This window comes from Oryctolagus cuniculus, chromosome 17 (assembly GCF_964237555.1).
Source record: "Oryctolagus cuniculus chromosome 17, mOryCun1.1, whole genome shotgun sequence".
NCBI classification, from domain to species: domain Eukaryota; kingdom Metazoa; phylum Chordata; class Mammalia; order Lagomorpha; family Leporidae; genus Oryctolagus; species Oryctolagus cuniculus.
Genome location: NC_091448.1, coordinates 67,599,090 through 67,621,390, shown reverse-complemented (window position 1 = coordinate 67,621,390; position 22,301 = coordinate 67,599,090). Strand labels below are relative to the sequence as shown.

General features: G+C 44.8%; 1 protein-coding gene across 1 annotated transcript; it reads left to right on the top strand.

Annotated features, from left to right (window-relative positions):
* The first annotated feature begins 3,661 nt into the window (after positions 1 to 3,661).
* On the top strand, positions 3,662 to 11,465 carry LOC138845942 (leucine-rich repeat-containing protein 37A3-like). Its single transcript, XM_070059991.1, has 3 exons — positions 3,662 to 6,148; positions 7,789 to 7,860; positions 11,390 to 11,465. Exons 1-3 carry the CDS (start codon positions 3,663 to 3,665, stop codon positions 11,463 to 11,465), a joined length of 2,634 nt encoding a protein of 877 aa, XP_069916092.1. The 5' UTR covers position 3,662.
* The last annotated feature ends 10,836 nt before the right edge of the window (positions 11,466 to 22,301 follow it).

The following is a 22,301-nucleotide window of genomic DNA, read 5'->3' as shown; positions in this document are numbered from 1 at the left end:
ACAGGAGAACAGCCTGGCAACCATGCCAAGTGTGGGGTACAGGCTGCAGAGAGTGAAAAAAGTCATCAAGGGGCCAAAGGGCTTACGGGAAAGGCACCTCCAGGAGATGAGGAAGAGCCTCGGGAGGAGACGGGGCACCTGGCCCTTTGCGGAGAGCATTGGGGGAAGAAGGCTTGGGAGAGCAGGCTCCAGGGAGCTGAAGGAGCTTCAAGTGGCTCAGAGGCCCAGGCAGGTGGCCGGAAACTCCTTGCACACGGAGCCCTTGCTCACAAAGGAACGTGAGGCTGCAGCCTCCTCTTTCCTGAAGAAACACATCCTGGGCAGGCCTTCTACCTCCCCTGCAAAATCTCTCTCTGAGATCAACAACAAAGGAAAAGACTTAACCTACACCATTTTTGTCTTAGAAGATGCCAATGCTAGAGCTAAAAATAAGGCGGCAGGGAAACCAATCTGGCATTCCAGACAAAATTACCGCTTTCACAAAACTCGCTCTCACCTGGTCCTCCGAACCCCCAAGGCCAAACTGAGTCGGAAGTTCAGAAGGAAAAATTCCCTCAACAAGCTGACGGCTGGGAAGAGGCCTCCGTTCCCTGCACTGCGGAGTCTCATAAACTCCCCCTCCGGAGAGGCTTTCTCATCCCCTGGAGGCCTGCATTCTCAGGGGAGTCCTCCTCTGAGAGAACCTTCTATAGAAGACACTAGGGAGGAAAACCATTCCGGAGGTCGTGTTTTTGAAGAAAACGTTTTGCCAGAAAACACCACTGCACATGAAGAAACGCTCCCTGGCGACAAAATGCACACAGATCCTTCAGCTACAGATTCTGCTGGGACCGAGTTCGACCTAATGCCGACTGTGGACCAAACCAAGGAAACACAGTGGGAATACCCCAGCGAGGGCACTGAAGCCCCCACCACGCCCGCAGGCTTCACCTACCCCGTGATGCTGTCCCAGGGGCAACAGTTTGAAATTCAGCTGAATCCGCAGCTACAGTCCCTCATCCCCAACACGGACATGAAAAAGCTCATTTCTCACGTCATCCGCACTCTGAAAATGGACTGCTCTGAGGCCCAGGTGCAACTGCCCTGTGCCAAGCTCACCTCCAAAACAGGCATCCTGATGAAGCTCCTCAGTGAGCAGCAGGAAGAAAAGATAGCCAAGGAAGAATGGGACGCAGAGCAGTGGAGGACCGAGACCTATATCAATGAGAGTACAGAAGCCCCGAGTGGACAGAAAGAGCAGGAGTCGAGTAAGGTGAGGACAGGAGACCTGCACTTTCCCATCACTTAGGAGACCCCACGCGGGAAGACCAGGGGCTCCCAGTCCAGATCCCTTGGCTCTCTGAGCCCTGGTCTTCCCACTCCTTGAATGTCCCACCTGAATCGCCTGACTTGCTCACACCCATGGCAGACCCTGGCGGCTTTGATGACCTGGGGTCTTCTGCTCCCTCCCGGGTGCTGACCTCGCCTCAAGAGTCCACTGTGAGTTTGCTTCCTTTTTCTGGAACTGCCCCCAGAGCCAGAACAGCTTGCTGTTCCAAAGCAGTATTTCAATAGGCTGACTCGACAACAGAGGCTACCAGAGGCGATTCCCGTGCTAGACGGGGATCAGGATCAGCCTCCGGCTCTGCCTCCTCGACTGGAAGGAAATGCTCACCAGTCATTGGAAGCACTCGTTCCGCCTCTAGACAGTCTTCACAAGGAAACAAGTTGATTGTTTCACCCCTGACCCCCAAGAAAGATCTAGCTCGGCGTCAACGGCTTCCTAAGGTTGTTGTTGGAACTCCAGACAAAGCGGCCAAGCTTCAGGGTCAAAATCAAGTTTTGCTGGCTGACTATGGGGTCTATCCTGGTGGTTTTCCTACAGAATCCCAGGAGAACCCAGGAGAACCTGCACAGTCCTCTGAGCAGGCTGAACCATCTCAATTCCTGATGGAAGGCCAGACTCAAAATCCAGAGACTCAGGAGCCCATCCAATCCTCCTCTGCACAGCAAGAAGAACAAGCTCCGCCTCCACAGCCCATTGAACCAGATGAACTTTCTTCACCCCAGCAAGAGGGCCCAGGTGCAGACCTGCAGCAGCCCGAGGAAGAAGCATCTCCGTTGCAGCAGGAGGCCCCCGCTCAGAATCCATTTGCTACTGCAGAAGTAGCAGGTCAGGCATCAGTGTATCACGATCCTAACACTCCATCCTCACCTCAGATTGTAGCTCTCCAAGCAAACTTCCCCAGCGTCACACTGAAACCTGCAGACACGGAGCTGACAGAAGCCTCAGGGGCAGGTGAGGAAGTTCAGTCTACTCCAAGCACGGAGCAGGCTCCAGCTCAGCCTCTGGGGCATCCTGAGGGAGTGGGACTCCCCTCAGCCCAACAAGAGGCCCCAGTGCAGACTCCGGACTTCCCTGGGAGGGTGGAATCTTGGACTCAAGAGGGTCTAGCTCAGACCTCAGATCTCCCTGAGGAGACTGGACCTTTCTCTACCCAAAACGATGCCACAGCTCAGCCCTCAGAGTATGCTGAGGAAGTCAGCCCATCTGTAGCCCAGCAGGGGGCCCCAGCTCAGCCTCCAGGCCTGCCTGTGAACACTGAATATTCCTCCAGCAATCAGGAGCAGCCTGCTCAGCCTTCTGAGTCTCCTGAGATCGAACCTTCTAGAAGCCAACTGGAAGCCCCGGAGAAGCCTTCGGCACTCCCTGTGGAAGTCAAATCTCCAGTACAGCAAGATCCCCGAGCTCAAGCGCTAGAATCTCCTGAAGAGAATATCATAGCTCAGACTCCACAGATTCAGAAGGGGATGGACTGGTCTCCAGATCAGAATCAAGTTCACCGTTATAACCTGCCCAACGTGACCATCAAGCCTGCAGATGTGGCGCTGACCATAACTCCGGAGCCTACCATGGAGCGGGACTCTTCTCCAGCGCAGCAGGAGGGCTCTGCTCAGACTCCGGGCCCTCCTGTGGAGACAGAACCCTATATCAGTGAGCAGGAGCAACCAATGCGGCCCTCTGAGTCTTCTGAGGGGGTTGAATCTTCTGGAAAGAAGACAGAAGTCCCAGCCCAGCTTCCAAGTCCTCACACAGTGACCATTTTACCTCCAGGTCACCATCAAGTTCAGCAGTACGACTTGCCCAATGTGACTACTAAACCTCCAGACCTGCAGCTGACCCTAACACCAAAACCTGCAGCACGGCCGGCACCGCGGCTCACTAGGCTAATCCTCCGCCTTGCAGCACCGGCACACCGGGTTCTAGTCCCGGTTGGGGCACCGGATTCTGTCCCGGTTGCCCCTCTTCCAGGCCAGCTCTCTGCTGTGGCCAGGGAGTGCAGTGGAGGATGGCCCAGGTGCTTGGGCCCTGCACCCCATGGGAGACCAGGAAAAGCACCTGGCTCCTGGCCCCTGCCATCGGATCAGTGTGGTGCGCCGGCCGCAGCGCGCCGGCCGCGGCGGCCATTGGAGGGTGAACCAACGGCAAAGGAAGACCTTTCTCTCTGTCTCTCTCTCTCACTGTCCACTCTGCCTGTCAAAAAAAAAAAAAAAAAAACCCTGCAGAAGTGGAAACATTTCCAGTCAGCCACGAGGTCACAACAACTCAGGCCTCAGTCCCAGCTCTGCCTCCAACGCCTCTTGAAGAGGTTGAACCACTGCCAATTCAATCTCCAGAAGTTATGCAGGATGAGAAACCCTCTATGACCCAGCAGGAGGAAACAGCTGAAATTTTACAGGCCCCCGAAGAGGCTGCACCTTCTCCAATCCATCAGGAAGCCCAAGCTCACGCCTCAGTGTTCCCTACGGAGCATGAGCCTTTGAAAGACCAGGAGGCAGACACAGCTCAGCAGCCAAAGCCCCCAGAAGAGGATGAGCACTCCCCACTTCCAGGGGTCCCAGCTCAGCCTGAACAACTGAAGGAACCTTCACCAAGCCAGCAGGGGATTTCCGTTCCACCTCTAGAGCGCCCCGTGAGTGCTTACCAATTACCACTCCAACAGGGAAACACAAACCAGCCTTCAGATATCTTCCCAGAGATGAGTGATGCTATTCCAATGAATATGACATTTTCACCTCATATTCCAGAAGAAATACTCAGAACTCAGCATTTAAGGATGTCTAAAACCAAACCAAAACATGTGGATATTGACCTTACCAGAACCCTAAAGCCCACTCCAGAAGTTTATCCTTACTGGAGTCAGCAGGAAGGACCTGCCCAGCCTACAGTTCCCACCAAGCAAGTTGAATTTTCTCCAACCCAGCTTGGGCCTCCTCTTGCCAAGCCTCCAGCACTGCCTGAAAAGATGGAACTTTCTCCAGCTGAGCCTCTAGAGCCCCTCAAGAATGCAGAACAAGCTCCAGTGCAAAATGTAGCCCCAGCCAAGCCACAAGACTTCCCTGACACTCAATCATCTGTAACCCAGCAGGAGCTTCAAACTCAGCAACCAAACCTGACCAAAGTCACAGGTCAACCTTTGGATGTGGAACTCACCATAACTACACAACCTGGAATGGAAGGCGGACTTTCTCCAATCATGCAGGAGGCCCCAGTTCAGCTTCCAGGGCCATCTAAGGAAGGTATAGCTCAACCCCCAGGATATCAGGGGGTGACAGTTCCAACACCAGCTCAGGATCAAGCTCCGTTTCCAAAATCACCCCGCATCACATTTCAACCTTTTGATCTGGCACTTACAATAACTCCACAGCCCATTACAGAGGCTGAACTTGCCACAAATGTGCAGGAGACTCCACCTAAAGAATCTGTAGCTCAGCCACCAGTGCATCATGAGGGTCAAAATCAACCTCCACTATCACCCAGTGTCACAAATCAACCTTTAGACCTGGCACTTACCATTACTACAGAACCTACTACAGAGGCTGAGCATCCTGCAGACCTGAGCAAGACTACAGCTCCATCTCCAAACCTGACTCCAGTCACAACTCAACATCTGGACCTGGGACTTACCATAACTCCAGAAACCAGCAGTATGGTGACTGAACCCTCTACAGACATGCAGGAGACCTCCAGTCAACCTCCCATGGAGGGTGTAACCCAATCTCCAATACATCAAGAGGTGACAGTTCCAACACTGGGTCATAATCAAGCTCAATATCCAACATTGCCTCACATCACAGTTCAGCCTTTGGACACAGTGCTTACCATAAATGCAAAGCGTACCAGGAAGGCTGAACATTCTACAGCCCTGAAGAAGACTAAAGTACCTCCCGTGCTCCATGAGGAGGTACTTTCACAACCAGACCAGGTTCAGGCTCAGCATCCAACCCTGACAGAAGTCACAGTTCAACCTTTTGATGTAGAACTTACCCTAACTCCAGAATCCATTGTGGAGGGTGAACCACTCCCAACCATGCAGGAGACTTCAGGGCAGCCTCCAGGGCCACATAATGAAGTGGTCTATCAGCCTCCAGTTTATTATGAGATGGTAGTTCCAAAACCAAGTCAAGATCAAACTCCGCATCCAATGTCACCCAGTGGCACAGCTGAACCTTCGAAGTTAGAGTCAACCATAACTCAGGTACCCACTACACAGGATGAACATTCTACAGCCTTCAAGTCTATATCTCCTCCTCCTTATCCAATGTACCCTGAGGTGACATTTTCACCTCCAGTCCAGATTCAGACTCAGTATACAAACCTGCCTCAAGTCACAGTCAAGCCTCTGGACCTGGAAATTACCCAAACTCCACAACGTACTACAGAGGCTACACCTTCTACTACCATGCAAATGACCCTAACTCAGTCTACAGAGCCACTAAAGGAGCTCATAACTCAGTCCCCAGGGGACAATGAGATGACAGTTCCAACAGCAGGTCAGCATCAAGCTCAGCACCCAACATCACCCAGTGTCATAGCTCAGCCTTCCAAGATGGAGCTAACCATAACTCTGGTACCCACTGCAAAAGCTGGCCATTCTCCATCCCTGAAGAAGACTACAGATCTACATCCAGGCCAGGTTCAGACTCAGCACTCAACCCTAACTGAAGTCACAGATCAACCCCTGAATGCGGCTGCCACCATAAATGTCTGTGAGCTCTGCACCTGCAAAGATGAGACACTTTCGTGCACTGGCCTCAGCCCAGTGCAGAAGCTTCACAGAGTTCCTGTACCAGAGCCCAACAGCTACAATGGCACCTTCAGCATATTGTAAGAATCTCCCTTCCTCATGGTTCCCTACAGCCTGCCTGTCTCAGCAGCTTTTACCCAAGATCTTCTGAGCCCTCCTCAAGTCCCCACCTTATGTTGACTGTGTGTGTGTGTATGTGTGTGTTTTGGCAGACAGAGTAGGACAGTGAGAGACAGAGAGAAAGGTCTTCCTTTTTCCGTTGGTTCACCCCCAAGTGGCCACTTTGCTTGTGAGCTTTCCTGATCCTCCTTCTCTTATTCTCTTCTGTCTCTTCTACAGTCTCATGTGATTGCCCTTACTGCTTTTCCTGATTCATTATTTATTGACATTCACCATGTTATTACCTCATTGCTTTAATCCCACTCTTCAACACAGCCCTCATCCCGACTTATTAGAGATGATACAACAGATTTAAGGATAGATTCTGGAGCCAGGTTGCCTGGCTTTGAACACAGGTCTCCCAGTGATTAGCTTTGTGACTTTGGACAAGTTATTTAGCTTGGATTCAATATCCTCATCTGTAAAGCTGGCTTAAAGAATTGTGTGATGGATTGTAACAGAAAATAAAAATGCGTGACTCCACAGTCTTTCCCTGGATGACAGCGAGAATGATGGTGGTCTATAAGGCAGAAGCACAGCAGTCAGAAAGAAGAGCCCGTTAGTGGGAGATGTGTTCAGTGTTAGGCACTTTTTATTGATGAGCATAAAGTAACCCGAGAGGACATATCCACCAGGCAGGTGAGCATACAGGTATCTGTTTTATTGCTGCTCCTGCTTCCAGGAAAATGTGTACCTAAAACAAATAGGTTCATTGTTGCTGAGGAGTGAGGACAGAGTTAAAGCTAAGCACTCACAGCAATTCAAAGTTGAAGCTAAATATAAGTCATTTAACAGCTTCTTGTAAACAAGTATCGATTATGAGCACCTTTCCACTTTTTAAAAAGTGCACAGAATGTAGGATAAAATGTGAAAGTATGAACCCCCACACACCCTCATCATCCCCTGGTCCTCACTCTATTACCTGTAACCCAGGTGTGCGTCTTTCCTTCCAACCTCCTCTCTTTTTTTTTTTCCTATGGAGGTAATGCTTGGCTCCTGGCTCAGTGATCGGCACTTTTACCCTATGCTGTATTCCAAAAGGCTTTCCACATCAGCACATTAGTCCCTCTGATTTTAAATTGTCTGTATCCATTCAGTACTTGGAAAGATTTCAGCAGAGGGCGCTTGGCCAAAGCACTAGTATACCTGCATAGGTTTTCATTATTCTTATTGGTGACAATACATTTTGCCCATTTTTTCTTGAATAATTTATCCTTTTCTCACTGATTTATAGAAGTCAGTGTAGACACCTGAGTTATTTTGGTGAAAATACTTAATATTCAAAGTGATTGACTGTCTTTACTGTCAAAGAGACTGGACAGAGACGAAGTTAAGCTTCTGAGAGGATGCTTCATTGTTTATGTCAGTGGCCCCTCATTATTTATTGAGTGAGCAAACTGGGAAGCAGAGAGCTACGGAACATAAAAGCACTGGTATTTATTAGAAAGCTGATAATATTTCTGTATTTCAATACTCCCCCATGAGGGTGCCATGATTTTTTTCCTCATTCTGTTCATTCTTTTCCAACCCATTCAAGGATGTGAACTGTGTTCCTTTACAGAAATTTCCAAGGAAACTCGATTTCTTTCATTGATGAAAATGTATGGAAAGCATACCGCTGGGCTGAGACACTGTGAGTACACGCTCCCAAACATGAATACACAAAACTAACTGCATTGTAAGAGCTTTCTTGTTCTACTATTTTGAGGTCAGTATGTCAGAAAAAGTATTCCCTCTCCATGTCACAATCAACATCTGTTGATTATAATTCTATGGTTGTTTTAACGAGGCACAGAATTTGAAATAAGAAACTACTTCTATTTATTTGCATTTTATCAGTAATACCATTACATTCTTAGTAGATAAAAAGTGATAGGGATAGTGAAGACCTTCATTGTGTCCTAACTCCCTACCTATGAGGTAATAATTACTGCTCTGAGTTTGGCATATATCCTTCCAAAAAATTACCTACAAACATATTTACATAGAGCATAATGGTTGTGTTGTGTGGTTTCTTTCTTTTTTTAACCTAAATAGTAACATCCTGCAACTTGGTTCTTTCACTTCATGGTTTCTTCTGGATTTCTTTCCCTCCTAGTACTCAGTCAGTTACCCTATTCATTTAACTCCTGCATGATATTCTATAGTATGGATGGCCATTTCACAGTTTACTTAATAATCCCTCTATTGATGGATTTTCGATTATGTCCACTTCTCATGTATTGCTGCAAGGAAAATCCTTGTGCACACTTGTGAACATGGACAAGCATTTTGCAAAATAGAAGTCTAGAAAGAAAATGGGGCAGCTAGCATTGTGGCATAGTGGGAAAAGCCTCCACCAGCCATGCCAGCATCCCATATGGGCGCTGGTTTGAGTCCTGGCTGCTCCACTTCTGATCCAGATCTCTGATATGGCCTGGGAAAGCAGTGGAAGATGGCCCAAGTGCTTGGGACCCCGCACCCATGTGGGAGACCTTGAAGAAGCTCCTGGCTCCTGGCTCCTGGCTCCTGGCTTTGGATCAGCACAGCTCTGGCCATTGTGGCCAACTGGGGAGTGAGCCAGTGGATTGAAGACCTCTCTCTCTCTCTGCCTCTCTCTCTCTCTCTCTCTGCCTCTCCTTCTCTCTGTGTGTAACTTGACTTTCAAATAAATAAATAAATCTCAAAAAAAAAAAGAATGAAAATGGATGAAGACTACGGAAATAGGAAATTTTAATTGCCCTCAGAAAAGCTGTGCACACTTACTTACACTCCAGCTAACAGAATATAAGAACATTCATTTCCCTTCATCCTTTTTAAAAAGATGTATTTGTTTACTTGAACTATGGGAGTGGGGGGAGGGGGAGATGGAGCGAGAGCAAATGAGAGAGTGAGAGAAAGAGAGAATCTTCCATCCACTGCTTTGTTCCCCAAATGCCCAAAACAGCCATGGCTGGGCCAGGCCAAAGCTAAGATCTAATACTTGATTCTGGGTCTCCCACAGGGATGACGAGGAATCAAGCACTTGGGCCATCATCTGCTGCCTCCTAGGTGCACTAGCAGGCATCTGGCTCAGAAGCAGAGGGCCCAAGACTTTAACCAGGCTCTCCAATATGGAATTTACGCTTCTCAAGTGACGGCTTAGCCTGCTATGCCCCAACACTGACTCTTCCCTTCACCTTTTCACCTCGGGATGCTCTTTGTCTTTTTGCTAATGTGACTGGCAAATAAAAGGGTTCCCAGCTGAATCTGGATTTCTCTGATTACTCATAAATTTAAATGTCTTTATATACTTATTGAACATCTATGTTTCGTTGAGGTTTTGTCCACTGTCCATTTGTTGAATTATCTTTTCCTTACTGATTTTTGAAAGGAATCAGTTTAGACTCCCAATTTTGGGGGAAAATACTTAACATTCAAAATAATTAACTAAAAATAAAAATCTATCATGTCACCTAGGCCAGTGAACTAGAAATTTTGAAGTGCTGAGTGTAACATAATAAAAAAAAGGAATTAATTGACATTTTTCACGACAGTTTGCGTGTTATATCACTGGGACAACTTGTACAGACATCATAAATTATTTCTGAATACAAACAAGACATATAACAGACAAAGGAGAAGGGTTATGATCACTTTAAGATAAATTTTCCCAGGGCCTGTGCAGTGCTGCAGTAGTGCAGTGGGCTAAGCTGCTACTTGCGGCGCTGGTATCCTGTACGGGCACCAGTTCTAGTCCCAGCTGCTCCACTTTAAATCCAACTCTCTGCTATGGCCTGAGAATGCAGTAGAGGATGGCCCAAGCACTTAGGTCTGTGCACCCATGTAGGAGACCCCAAAGAGGCTCATGGATCCTGGCTCCTGGCTTCCAATTGGCCCAGCTACAGCCATTGCAGCCATTTGGGGAGTGAACCAGTGGAGAGAAGACCTTTCTGTCTCTCCTTCTCTCCATCTGTAATTATAACTCTGAAACAAATAAATAAAATCTTTTTTAAAAAAGATAAAAGTTTCCCCTTAGCCTACTATCTCATTTCTGATGGGAAAATGCTAGAATCAGGCAGTTGTGACTTTTAATTTATGATGTTTCTTAAATGCAATACACACAGTTTGTATATATTTTGGTTATGCTTCATTTAAAGATGTCCCAAACTTGTAAGAAAAATCAAAGTCAGGGCTGGCACTGTGGCATAGCAGGTAAAGCCACCACCCACAGTGCCAGCATCCCATATGGGTGCCGGTTCGAGTCTCAGCTGCTCCACTTCCGATCCAGCTCTTTGCTATGGCCTGGGAAAGCAGTGGAAGATGGCCCAAGTCCTTGGGCCCCTGCACCCACATGGGAAGACCTGGAGGAAGCTCCTGGCTCCTCATTAGCACAGCTCCAGCCTTTGTGGCCAATTGGGGAGTGAACCAGCGGATGGAAGACCTTCCTCTCCCCTCTCCCCTCTCCCTTCTCCCCTCTCCTTCTCTCTGTGTGTAACTCTGACTTTCAAATAAATAAATAAATCTTTGGAAAAAGGAAAAATCAGAGTCATCTGACACAAAAGTAAATAACACTAGTTTCCTCTGAAGAGTGAAGACGGGAGTTGGAAAGGCTAAGGGATAAAGGGAAGGGGAAGAAAATTTAATTTTTCTTATTTGAGAGGCAAAGGCAGCATGCTATCATACACTGTTCACTCCCCAGATGCCTGTAGTGGTGAGACTGGGTCAGTCAAACTCAGGAACCTCAAACTCAGTCTTGTTCTCCTACATAGATGGCAGGGATTTAAATACTCAGCCATCATTACTGCCTCCCTGGTCAACCTTAACTTGTAGCCCCGGCATACCTCAAACATGGGGCTTCGGTAGTAGGGCTTGGGGAAAAAACAGAAGGAAATGGCAGTTCTGCCAATCTTGGTGCCTCCCAGTGTTAGGTTCTAACAGGGACATTGTGACCTACAGAGCAGACATTACATTTATGATTTGGTGGGAAGGACGGATAGGTGTATAGAGATGGACAAAAAAGGGAGAGTGGGAAAAATGGTTTAAATTAAAATACAACAGACATTGCCACCCTAGAAGTAAATTAGAATCTGGGTATTTAAACAGCACCATTACCAAAGTTTCCTCTACATACAGAGTTAGTCCTATGAAGCAAACAGCTGCAGTTGTCATTTTGATTCAGAAGTACCTCTTTCATTTTCCAGAATCCTCAGTGAAAATGACTTGACTGAATTACATAAGGACTCATTTGAAGGCCTGCTGTCCCTCCAACACTTGTAAGTCAGTTAATCATACTTATTTATGAGATTTTAGTTACATTATCTAGAAAACAAATATGGGTCCCAGCTGGATAATCTCCAAGGTTTCTTCTGGAAGTCTACACTGTAGGGTCTCATATCTCTAACATGGAATACCTACTATGTGCTTTGTGGTTTTTTTTTTTTTGACAGGCAGAGTGGACAGTGAGAGAGAGAGAGAGAGACAGAGAGCAAGGTCTTCCTTTGCCATTGGTTCACCCTCCAATGGCCGCCGCAGCCAGTGCGCTGCGGCCGGAGCACCGCGCTGATCCGATGGCAGGAGCCAGGTGCTTCTCCTGGTCTCCCATGGGGTGCAGGGCTCAAGTACCTGGGCCATCCTCCACTGCACTCCCTGGCCACAGCAGAGATGGCCTGGAGGAGGGGCAACCAGGACAGAATCCGGCGCCCAGGCCAGGACTAGAACCCGGTGTGCCGGCGCCGCAAGGCGGAGGATTAGCCTAGTGAGCCGCGGATTATATTTGTATTTAATTTACAAGCAATGGATGAAATTGGATCCAAGGTCTGTCTTCATACAGGTCCTAAGTTAAGAATGAGTTTTATATTTATAAAGGACTGTAAAGAGAAACAAAGAAACAAGAAAATACAACAGAGACAATATGTGGCCGACCAAGTCTCAAACATTTATCATCTGGCCTTTACAAACAAGGTTTGAACAAGTTGGTTTAATACAACAAAGGGAAGAAAACATAAACCAACAACATTAATTTGAATGCCATCAACTGAAAGTTGTTAGATGATCTAATCTTGAATAAGTTAACCTTTAGCCATTAAGTGACTTGCTAAACAGGTAAATTATATAAACAATATTATCAAGAATACTAAGCTACCAAGAGAACAGATTTGGCATTAATGATTTCCATTAAGGAACTATTATACCCATGTTGGAAATAGATAATTAAAACAATAGCTACATAGTATTGGGAAGTGTACATCATTAATCCTTATTAGGCTAATTACTGGGCCTCTTCAGCAAATAGATTCTTGTCTCAAAAGTACAAGGCTTAAGGAACATAGCATGTGATACTCACAACACTCCTTTGAATGATGATCAGAACTTCTAGGCCATACGGGGACAACCACATCTGCATGGTTCCTCTTGAGCACCTTTCCCATCTGGGCTCCGGAACCTTGCAAACATGGTTTGGAGAAAAACAAATGAGACTACTGCTGGTAGAATAGGCCCTTCATTGTTTCTGCTGGAAAATCCTTTGTAGCCTAATTAGTTTATGCTAGTGTATGTATTCACTTCATTTTCAAAATGCCAATCAATTGTCTAAAGCTGAAAGAGAAAGCCAAACACTTTGCCTAGTACTGGAGACACATAAATGAGTAAGACAGGATCCCACCTTCCCAAGAGCTCACAATCTTGCAGGGGAAACAAATACACAAGCTCAAACCAATACCCAATAAGCACTATGTAGCTGACAGAGTGCTGCAGAGGGACCAGGGAATAATAAAACCACACTGCTTTTTAAAAATTCACTTTTCCTTCTTCTACCTACTCAACCATTCCTTCATTTAATAAACACCTGAGTCTATTTCCATGAGTCAGTTTTAAACATAGTGGGCAATGTAGATGAGCAAGGCCAAATCCATGCTTTCAAGAAGTTTATGCTCTGGGGAAATGGAAGGCACAAGTAACGATATCAAAAGAAATGGATATAGAGTCCAGACGAGGGAGAAGACTTTGGGCTGGGTCAGGGACGATGGAACCAGGGAGCAATGCCAGTTGAACAGGACTTCCAAGGGGGCAGTGGGCATCATCAGACGTCTTGGAGAGAATATCGTGGGAGAAAGGGAAAACATGGAAGCTTCTGAGGCACAGAGATGCAGGGAAAGCTGGAGGGTGAAGCCAGGTCTTCCAGGCCTTTGAATGCTGAGCAAGAGTCACCACGGGGAACCATGCTGTCACAGCAGTGCTCTAAAACAGACTTGAGCTTGCACCACAGTTACCTGGGGCTCTGAACCCTACCCCCACAGTAACTGCCTGAGTCGGTCTAGAACAGGGCTGAGAATCTGCCTCTTCTGTAAGCACCTAGTGATGTTGGCCTTGGAGAGTCACTTAGGGCAAGTCCCACTGGTGACTGCGCGTGGGACAGGTGAGAGAAGGAGATTCTAGAGATGGAGCCACCAACAGATGAGTTGCAGGTGAAAAGTGAGGGTCAAATTGTAATCAGTGGAAGTAAGAGTCCTCTACCACCAAGAGTGTTTTCAAGTGGGAATCCAGTGTCGTGCTGTTTTCTGACGGTTCTATCATGGCTTTCATGGACTATCAAGCAACAAGCAACAAATAAATTTCCTTTAGTATGACAGAAAGTGTAATTCTGAATCAGTTCAAAATAATGAATTAATTAGAGAACCAATTTCATTTCAAATGATTCAAAAGGGCATCTTCTTTTCTGGTATTGAATGAAGTTAGAAAACTAGGACTAAACCAGGAAAGATGTGAAAATGTGAGTATTCTTTGGAATATTAGACATTAAAAATGGAGATGACAGCTTTGCTCCTTGTTTCAAATGGATGAAGACTATGAAAGTTCATCTAATCAATTCTGCACTCAGGAAAGTTTACCACCACAATCTATCAAGATCTATAGTTGTGTATGTCATTGATGAAGGTTCTAACAGTGAGACTGTTAGGAGAGGTTGTAAGAAGGGGTAGTATCTCCAGAGGGTCAAATACAAGTCCAAAGCTTTACAGTTTAGGTAAAAACTGCATATCCAACATTATCAAATGCAAATTTTATTATCCCCACTGACTATATAGGTAATAGCTAACCAAGGCAATGTTTTCCTTTTCCTAGAGATTTATCCTGCAATAAAATAGAGTTTATCGAAAGACGTGCATTTGAGTCACTCCCTTTTTTGCAGTCTATGTAAGTTACAATTTCATCACATTTGGAATTTTAATAAATCTTCACTGTTCACCTTGAAATAGGGTTAAGATTCTACTTTACATTTGTAGTAGAAGGTTGCTAAAATTCTGTAACAGGTCCTTTTCCTCTCTAGCAAAAATACTATCAGGTACAAAAGTCAGAGTGAATCCCACAGAGCAGGGCTTCTCAGCCAACATGATTTTGCATTCAGGTAACAGCTTGCAGCCCTGCACGTGCTGCTGACACTGCGTGAGCTAAGCCCAGCCTGCTGTTAAGCCACTTACTATGTACAGGACAAACCTCCACAAGAAAAGCATTATCGAGTCCAAAATGTCAATAGCATTCAAGTTGTGAAACTCTGTTCCAGAGAAGTAAAGATCACACAGTACAAGTATGTCATGTAATATGAAAATAATATGATGAAATTTAATGTAAATGTGCAAGTATAATTCAGAAACCAAATCTTCCAGTACCAGTAAATTCTTTAGTGTGTAGATAAAATGTGGAAGTATTGTTTCATCTATAAAAATTAGAATCACTCCTGAAAGAAGAGTATTCTGAAAATATTTCTTTTTTTCTTCTTCATTCTCTTTCACTCGTGTCTTTTTTTGTAGAAATCTTGGTTGCAATTTACTGACAGAACTGAGCTTTGGGACATTTCAGGCGTGGCATGGAATGCAGTTTTTGCACAATGTGTAAGTGCAATAGATGATGAATACATATTTAAAAACCATTTGTGTATAAAAATGGTATATAGTTATGCTTATCTGGGTATTAAGCCCTGTATATAAACTCTGCAAAGAAGGTCTTCATTTCCATTTTTTTTTTCCAAAAATCTAACACAAAGTACTCTGGGAGAAAAAGGTTCTGGTGCTTTCTCAGGGTTACCTGCTTTTAAATCCTAATGCAAAAATAATTCCTGGGACCCAGCCAAAGGGCACATCTCTCCCCATCACCCACCCAGATCATAAGCTTTTTCCAAAATGTATTTAGCTCTCAATTTATAAATTATCTGTGGATACTAATAACTTTTGAAATAGGAAGAAGTGGCATATATGTTAAACTGTAGTGTTAAAAAAATAAGAAAATACACTGCTCTAGCCTAATCCCACATATTTTGTCCTGACTAAACTGCAACAGAAAGTGAGTTTTATTCACTTTCAACTCAACAATTCTGTGATGTTCAATGGCCCAAGGGAATTTTAGATTCAAGATACAGATTCTCCACTAAACCTGATGTTGAAAGACTATCCACCTGTTCTGTGGTTCAGAATCCCAGCCAAACACAATTCATTCTGGTTATGAGGGAAGGTTTTAGGATGTGTTGGGGATGGACCAACAGTGCCTGCAGATCTTGAGGAAGAACACTGAGAGTCTGTTTTTACTTCACCCACACACCGGGAGCTGGTTCCTGGAGCCCCAACACCAAGTGGTTTTGGTAGCATCAGTAAAAATGGCCTCAACATATATCATTCCATTAGATTCCCTCCTAAGGGGCCGAGTTCCAGTACAGTTTTCTGTAGACAACACAGGGAGAAAATCTGTGGAATCACAGTGGATGAAAAGTAATGAATTCATTTAAGAACATTCACTGAGTGCCAGGCCCACCGAGTGCCAGGTGCTGTATTAAGTGCTGGGGGTACAAACTGGAGCAGGACAGAAGCTTTGTCTCCAGAGACTTTCATGCCAGCAGGGGGAAGTTGGACATTGATGGGAAAATGAGTGACAGCCATGCTAGCATCTGTGCAGCAAGGCCAGAGAGATGAGCTGAAAAAGTAGGAGCAGAGCTAGGGATGGCGCACAGTGCACGAGGCACCAGTTCATTTATCTCAAGTTTCTGTGTCCATCTTAAGCCAAAGAAAAAAAGCATTTGCTTCATGGTGATGCAAAAACCAGAGCTAGCTGGTATTGGAAACTAATCCTCTTATCATGCGATCTGAACATATCTAACTCATGGTTGCTTCAAAAATTGGCACAATGGCTGTAATACACCAAGTGTGTGTTGGGAGCGGGTCTCCTTTATTTGGGGACATATTCTTTTATTAGACAAAGCTAATCTGCTTCAAGGAAACTTTTGCTATCCCCGTTGCCCCAGGAAGACACCAGTGATCTTATGACCAAAGATGAGGGTTTTTAAAGTGAAAACAATGCTGTTCACTGCATTACAGAGTCCAGAAAAGAGTGCCAGCTGAGCTGGATTCATCATGAACTGGAGCCTAAGCTTCAAGGCTTTACGCTTGCACGTGCCCCTTCCAAGGTCCTGGGAGGGGCTGGAGCAATTTTTATATTCATAATTCTGCATGTTTCATTATAAGGGATTCCCCAAATTAGGTTAGGCTCATGCTCAGCAAAATCTGCATTCACCCTTACTTTGCATGTACTACATGCAGCCCAGTAAACATTCTTCTGAATGAAGTCTCTGTGTAAAACAGCAGTGTGGTAGGATCAATCTATTGTGAATATGAAATCTACCTCAAAGACATGCCAAGAGCTTACCAGTGACATAACATTCTTTGAATAGTAATACTCATCAAATCTTTCAGTGAAATCAGATATGAAATATATTATGGAAAATCAGCAGTAATTGATAATTCTAAACATTAAGTATACTTTATTTCTTCTGCTTCATTCATTTATGTCGCTCCCCCTCTTCGTGGAGGAACGACACAGGACCCTGCGTTGTTCTTTCGTCTGCTCGGCCCTCCCCAGGTTTGCTGCTGGTTCTTCCCGGGTTGGCTACCGTCCCTTCCACCTCCGTGGAAGGGCGGTTCCCCCTGCCGCTTTCCCCACTTCTGCGGGGGAGCGGCACACCGCCGGCCGGCTCTCTCGGGGGCTGCACAGGTGTTCCTTCAGATAGATGTTCCTGGTGCATGTTGTCTCTCTCCTCCTTTATAGTCCTCTTCCACCAATCCCAACTCTGCTACCCACACGCCGAGTACGCTGCTCTCCTCCAATCAGGAGCAGCTCCTGCAGCTTGTCAAGTTGGTGAAAGGCAGCTGGGTAGAAGCTGTTTGCTCCTCTCCCAGTGCCATATTGTGGGAGAGCAGATGCATAGAATAAGTCTTAATTCCAGTAACTTAGTCTAGTCCGAGTTGCTCCCAGTGCTCCCCACACATGTACATTAAGTCTTAACTCATTGGCTTCTTTCTAAAAATTGTTTTAGTCACTTCATTGGTCCTCACAAAACAAGTTTCATAGTTTAGTAGTGGAAGGACTCTAGAGTGTAGAGAGGGGCTCCCTTATCCAGACAGAGCACATCCACATGCTCACTCGTCTGTTACTCACAAGCACTGTGGGTGACTAGGAGGAGAGTCCAGGCTTTCTCCCTCCTCAGATATTCGCCCCACTGTTGACACTGTAGGTGAGCTGGGTGTGGTCGTACACTGAAGGTCAGCCATGGGCATAGCCTCCTTCAGGCAAGCTGTGGATACACCTGCATTTGCACACTGCTGGCACAGTCCTCCCTCTGTGGTGTGTCCTGGAATCCAAACAGCATCTCCCCAAACTCAGAGAGAGGCATAAACCTTACAGATGAAGAGAACAACTCAGGTCTGCCCTTTGGGGGTGTTTTGTAAGGGTTCACAAGTTTTCACATTGTCACTTCCTGCAACTATTACACTTTTCTTCTCATAATCTTTTCATCTGCACCATATTCTCATCTGTGTAGCAAGAGGTCTTCTTTTCTCTTAAGGTAATTCTTCCTCTGCACCGTATGCTTCTCTTAAAGTATTCTCTTCATTGGCTTTAGGGTTTTTTTGTTCTTTTACTTTTTTCTTTAAGATTTATTCATTTATTTGAAAGTCAGAGACACGGCTGGTGCTGTGGCACAGCAGATTAAAGCCCTGGCCTGAAGCGCCAGCATCCCATATAGGTGCCGGTTTGAGACCTGGATGCTCCACTTCCAATCCAGCTCTCTGCTATGGCCTGGGAAAGCAGTGGAAGATGGCCCAAGATTCTGACAGCTCACTGGGATGCACTTTGGAGGAGCTCAGCTTCATTCTGCATGCTCATCTCCATTCATTTTCTTTTTTCTTTTTTTTTTTCTTTTTTTACAGGCAGAGTGGACAGTGAGAGAGAGAGACAGAGAGAAAGGTCTTCCTTTGCCGTTGGTTCACCCTCCAATGGCTGCCGCGGCCAGCGCGCTGCGGCCGGCGCACCGCGCTGATCCGGTGGCAGGAGCCAGGAGCCAGGTGCTTTTCCTGGTCTCTCATGGGGTGCAGGGCCCAAGCACCTGGGCCATCCTCCACTGCACTCCCTGGCCACAGCAGAGAGCTGGCCTGGAAGAGGGGCAACCGGGACAGAATCCGGCGCCCCGACCGGGACTAGAACCCGGTGTGCCGGCGCCGCTAGGCGGAGGATTAGCCTAGTGAGCCACGGCGCCGGCCCTCATCTCCATTCATTTTCATTCTCTCTCTCTCTCTCTCTCTCTCTCTCCCCCTCCCTCCCTCCTTCCCTCCCTCTGTCCCTCTGTCCCTCTGTCCCTCTATCCCTCTCCCTCACTCTCTCTGATACTGGGCATACAGGCTATTTTTTTTTTTGGAGAGTTTGAGGTTTTTTTGTTGTTGTTGCTCATTTTACACATACTTCTCTTTTCTTATTATAATTCCTGATTTGGTTCAAATGTAGACAAAATAACTTAGACAAAGTTCAAACATTATCCAACATTCACATGGTTACATATGACTGTGAGTATGCAAGTAATACATCTCATAATTTTAAAAAATTTTGAGAAGCAACAAATTAAAAATAAAATTAATCCACAATCCAAAAACCTAAACCCAAATATTGCTAAGACATCAGTCTATTCCTAAAGCAGATGTTTCTTTTTTTAACTTTTATTTAATAAATATACATTTCCAATGTACAACTTCTGGATTATAGTGGCTTTTTCCCCCCATAACCTCCCTCCCACCTGCAGTCATCCCATCTCCCATTCCCTTTCTCATCCCATTCTTCATCAAGATTCATTCTCAATCATCTTTATATACAGAAGATCAACTTAGTATATACTAAGTAAAGATTTCAGCAGTTCGCACCCACACAGAAACACAAAGTATAAAGTATTGTTTGAGTACTAGTTATACCATTAATTCACATAGTACCACACATTAAGGACAGAGATCCTACATGGGGAGTAAGTGCACAGTGACTCCTGTTGTTGATTTAACAATTGACACTCTTATTTATGACGTCAGTTATCACCCGAGGCTCTTGTCATAAGCTGCCAAGCCTATTTTTAAGGCTACCACTGAGCTTGCCAGGGAGGAACTGTCTAGGGCAAGTTAAATACACGAAACCCACACAAATCTCACTATTCTTAGAGAAAGTCAGCCAATTTTCTTGAGTAAATGCCCCACAGGTGGCTGCAAGCCTTTGGTTAAATTTCCAGAATTATCAAAAACTTGATTCTGACCACTTTTACCATTTTGTTGTTCCCTTTATGAAGGGATAAATTTTCAAATGTTCTCACTCCACTGTTTACATAGGTTTCCACTGATGTCACCTACAACATGCTTTTAAATCTCTAGTCTCAATGACTCTGAGCTAAATATCTAATCGTGGGATAAGATTAGGGAAAAGGAATAAAAAGAGAAACTAATTTTCATGAGCGCTATCCTGAGAAGGTTGATGAAATTTTCAAAGTACTTCTATATTTAGTCATCTCAAGCTTCAGATTAAAGTGACAAATATTTGAACCCTTTTCTGCACACATATTAGACACAGTCTGGGGCAGGACTGAGCTCCAGCTCCAGCTTTGCTTCTTACAAGTGCAGTGACCTACAACAAGTTACACAGCCTCTGTGACTCAGCACAATATATATCACAATAGGCTACTGGGGTACAATACCTATCACAGAGGTTATTGGGAACATCCAGTGTTGAATGCTGAACACAGATGCTTGGCAGCCCAATCAATATCATCTGTAAGAATTATTATTTTCACAGTCTGTAACAGTACAGTACATTTTTGAGTAGAGTTAAACTAAAGGCAGTTTTTTTTTACCTGTTTTTGTTTGCTTGCTTTAAAAACTTTAAAAATCTATTACAGCATTTAGGAATGAAATTTCCCACAACACGAATTTATTCATTGTATTGGTATGGAAACAAAATGTGATTTCTTTACTCAACAAATATTTATTAACCATGCAGTAAATTTCAGGCACTATGCCACACACAGGCATAACAAAGACAATAACATATGTTCCCTGCCCTCAAGGGGCTAACAGGCCAGGAGACTGACAGGCCAACAAGCAACGTAACAAAGACTGTGATGTGATGTGATGTGATGCAATGTGACGTGATGTGATGTGATGATCAGTGTGATGTGATGTGACGTGATGATGTGATGTGATGTGATGTGATGTGATGTGATGTGACGTGATGATGTGGTGTGATGTGATGTGATGTGATGTGATGTGATGATGTGTGATGCGAAATGAGAACACCAGTGGAAGAACGTGACAAGAGTATGGCTTTGACGTGGGTTCTTTTTCCATCAACTAAATGAATTAAGTCATGGCTTGTTTAAAATTTCTAAAGATGAAAGGCAAGCACCTTGAATTATGGAGAACACAGGATTAGTGTTTCCTACACAAAAAAGGGCTTCCCTATCAGTGTGGTCACTTCTATACATCTTTCTTTTTTAAGACACAGACAGCTCCCGTCCACTAGTTCACTTCCCAAATACCTGCAATGGCTCGGGCGAGGCTAGGCCAGGCCCAGGCTGAAGCTGGAAACCAGAAACCAGTCCACGTCTCCAAGTAGGCAGCAAAGAATCAACCAATTGAGCCATCACCACTGCCTCCCAGGGTCTGCATTAACAGGAAGTTGCAATTAGAAGCTGGAACTGGGAATCAAACCCAGGCATCTGATTTGAGACGTAGGTATCCCAATCTGGGTGTTAAGTGCTAGGCAAAACACTGGCTCCACTTCTAAGGCTTTTCACCTAAAAAGTTCTTTTGCATACTTTTTGTTTATTATGCATTTTTTTGTATCTTTTCTCTTTCTCTTCTCCATTCATCCTCTAAGAGACATAGGTAGTTCCCAAAGAACAAGTGCTTTTTGAATTCTAAGGGTGATTTATAAGTACACAGAAAGTAATTTTAAGCCTAAAATGTCTACACAAAAAAGAATATAATTTCTCATACAATCTTGTGCTTATTGAAAGGCCAATAACTTTAATTCCATTGCATTTTTCAGAAATCTCAATCGTAATCCTCTGAAAAACGTTGAAGATTCGTATCTTTTTAAACTGCCAGCATTAAAATATCTGTAAGTATTAAACTAATTCTTTTTTATTTTCATCAAACATTAAATATTTGAGATTGAGGCTAAAAAGTCATGATTTTAAATTAGGTTACTGAAAAAAAATAAATTAGGTTACTGAAAAAAAGTTATTGACTGAGGCAAGAACTGAGAAAGAATTTATCATGGGAAAGACAGCTGGCAGAGGGAGACAGTGTTACATGCAAATACATGTTAGGAATACCATCTATCCCAAGCAAAGAGGTATAGATGTAAATTTTTTAAAGAAAAAAATAAGAATTAAAAGAGGTCAATGTAGTATAAAATGAAAAATAAGACAATGGCAGAAAAAGGTGTAGGTTCCACTCTTCAATGCCAAGGTCATTAATCTGATGATGCAAATAGTAAAGTCATTTCAACCAGGGCTTTCTGGAACTGTCTCCATGACAAACTCTTGAGCTGTCTTGCTTTATAGAGAAGCCAAAACTGATGTAACCACATCTTCCTGAAACAACCTTTTTAAAGACAGATCTTTTTATTGAGGTCCATACCATGAATGTTTGGGCTTTCTCCTTCAGAGACTTGGGAACAACACAAGTACCACTTACCACAGTTGAGAACATCCTCATGATGACTCTTCAATTGGAAAACCTGTAAGTTATCTTTTTCTTAGGTTTA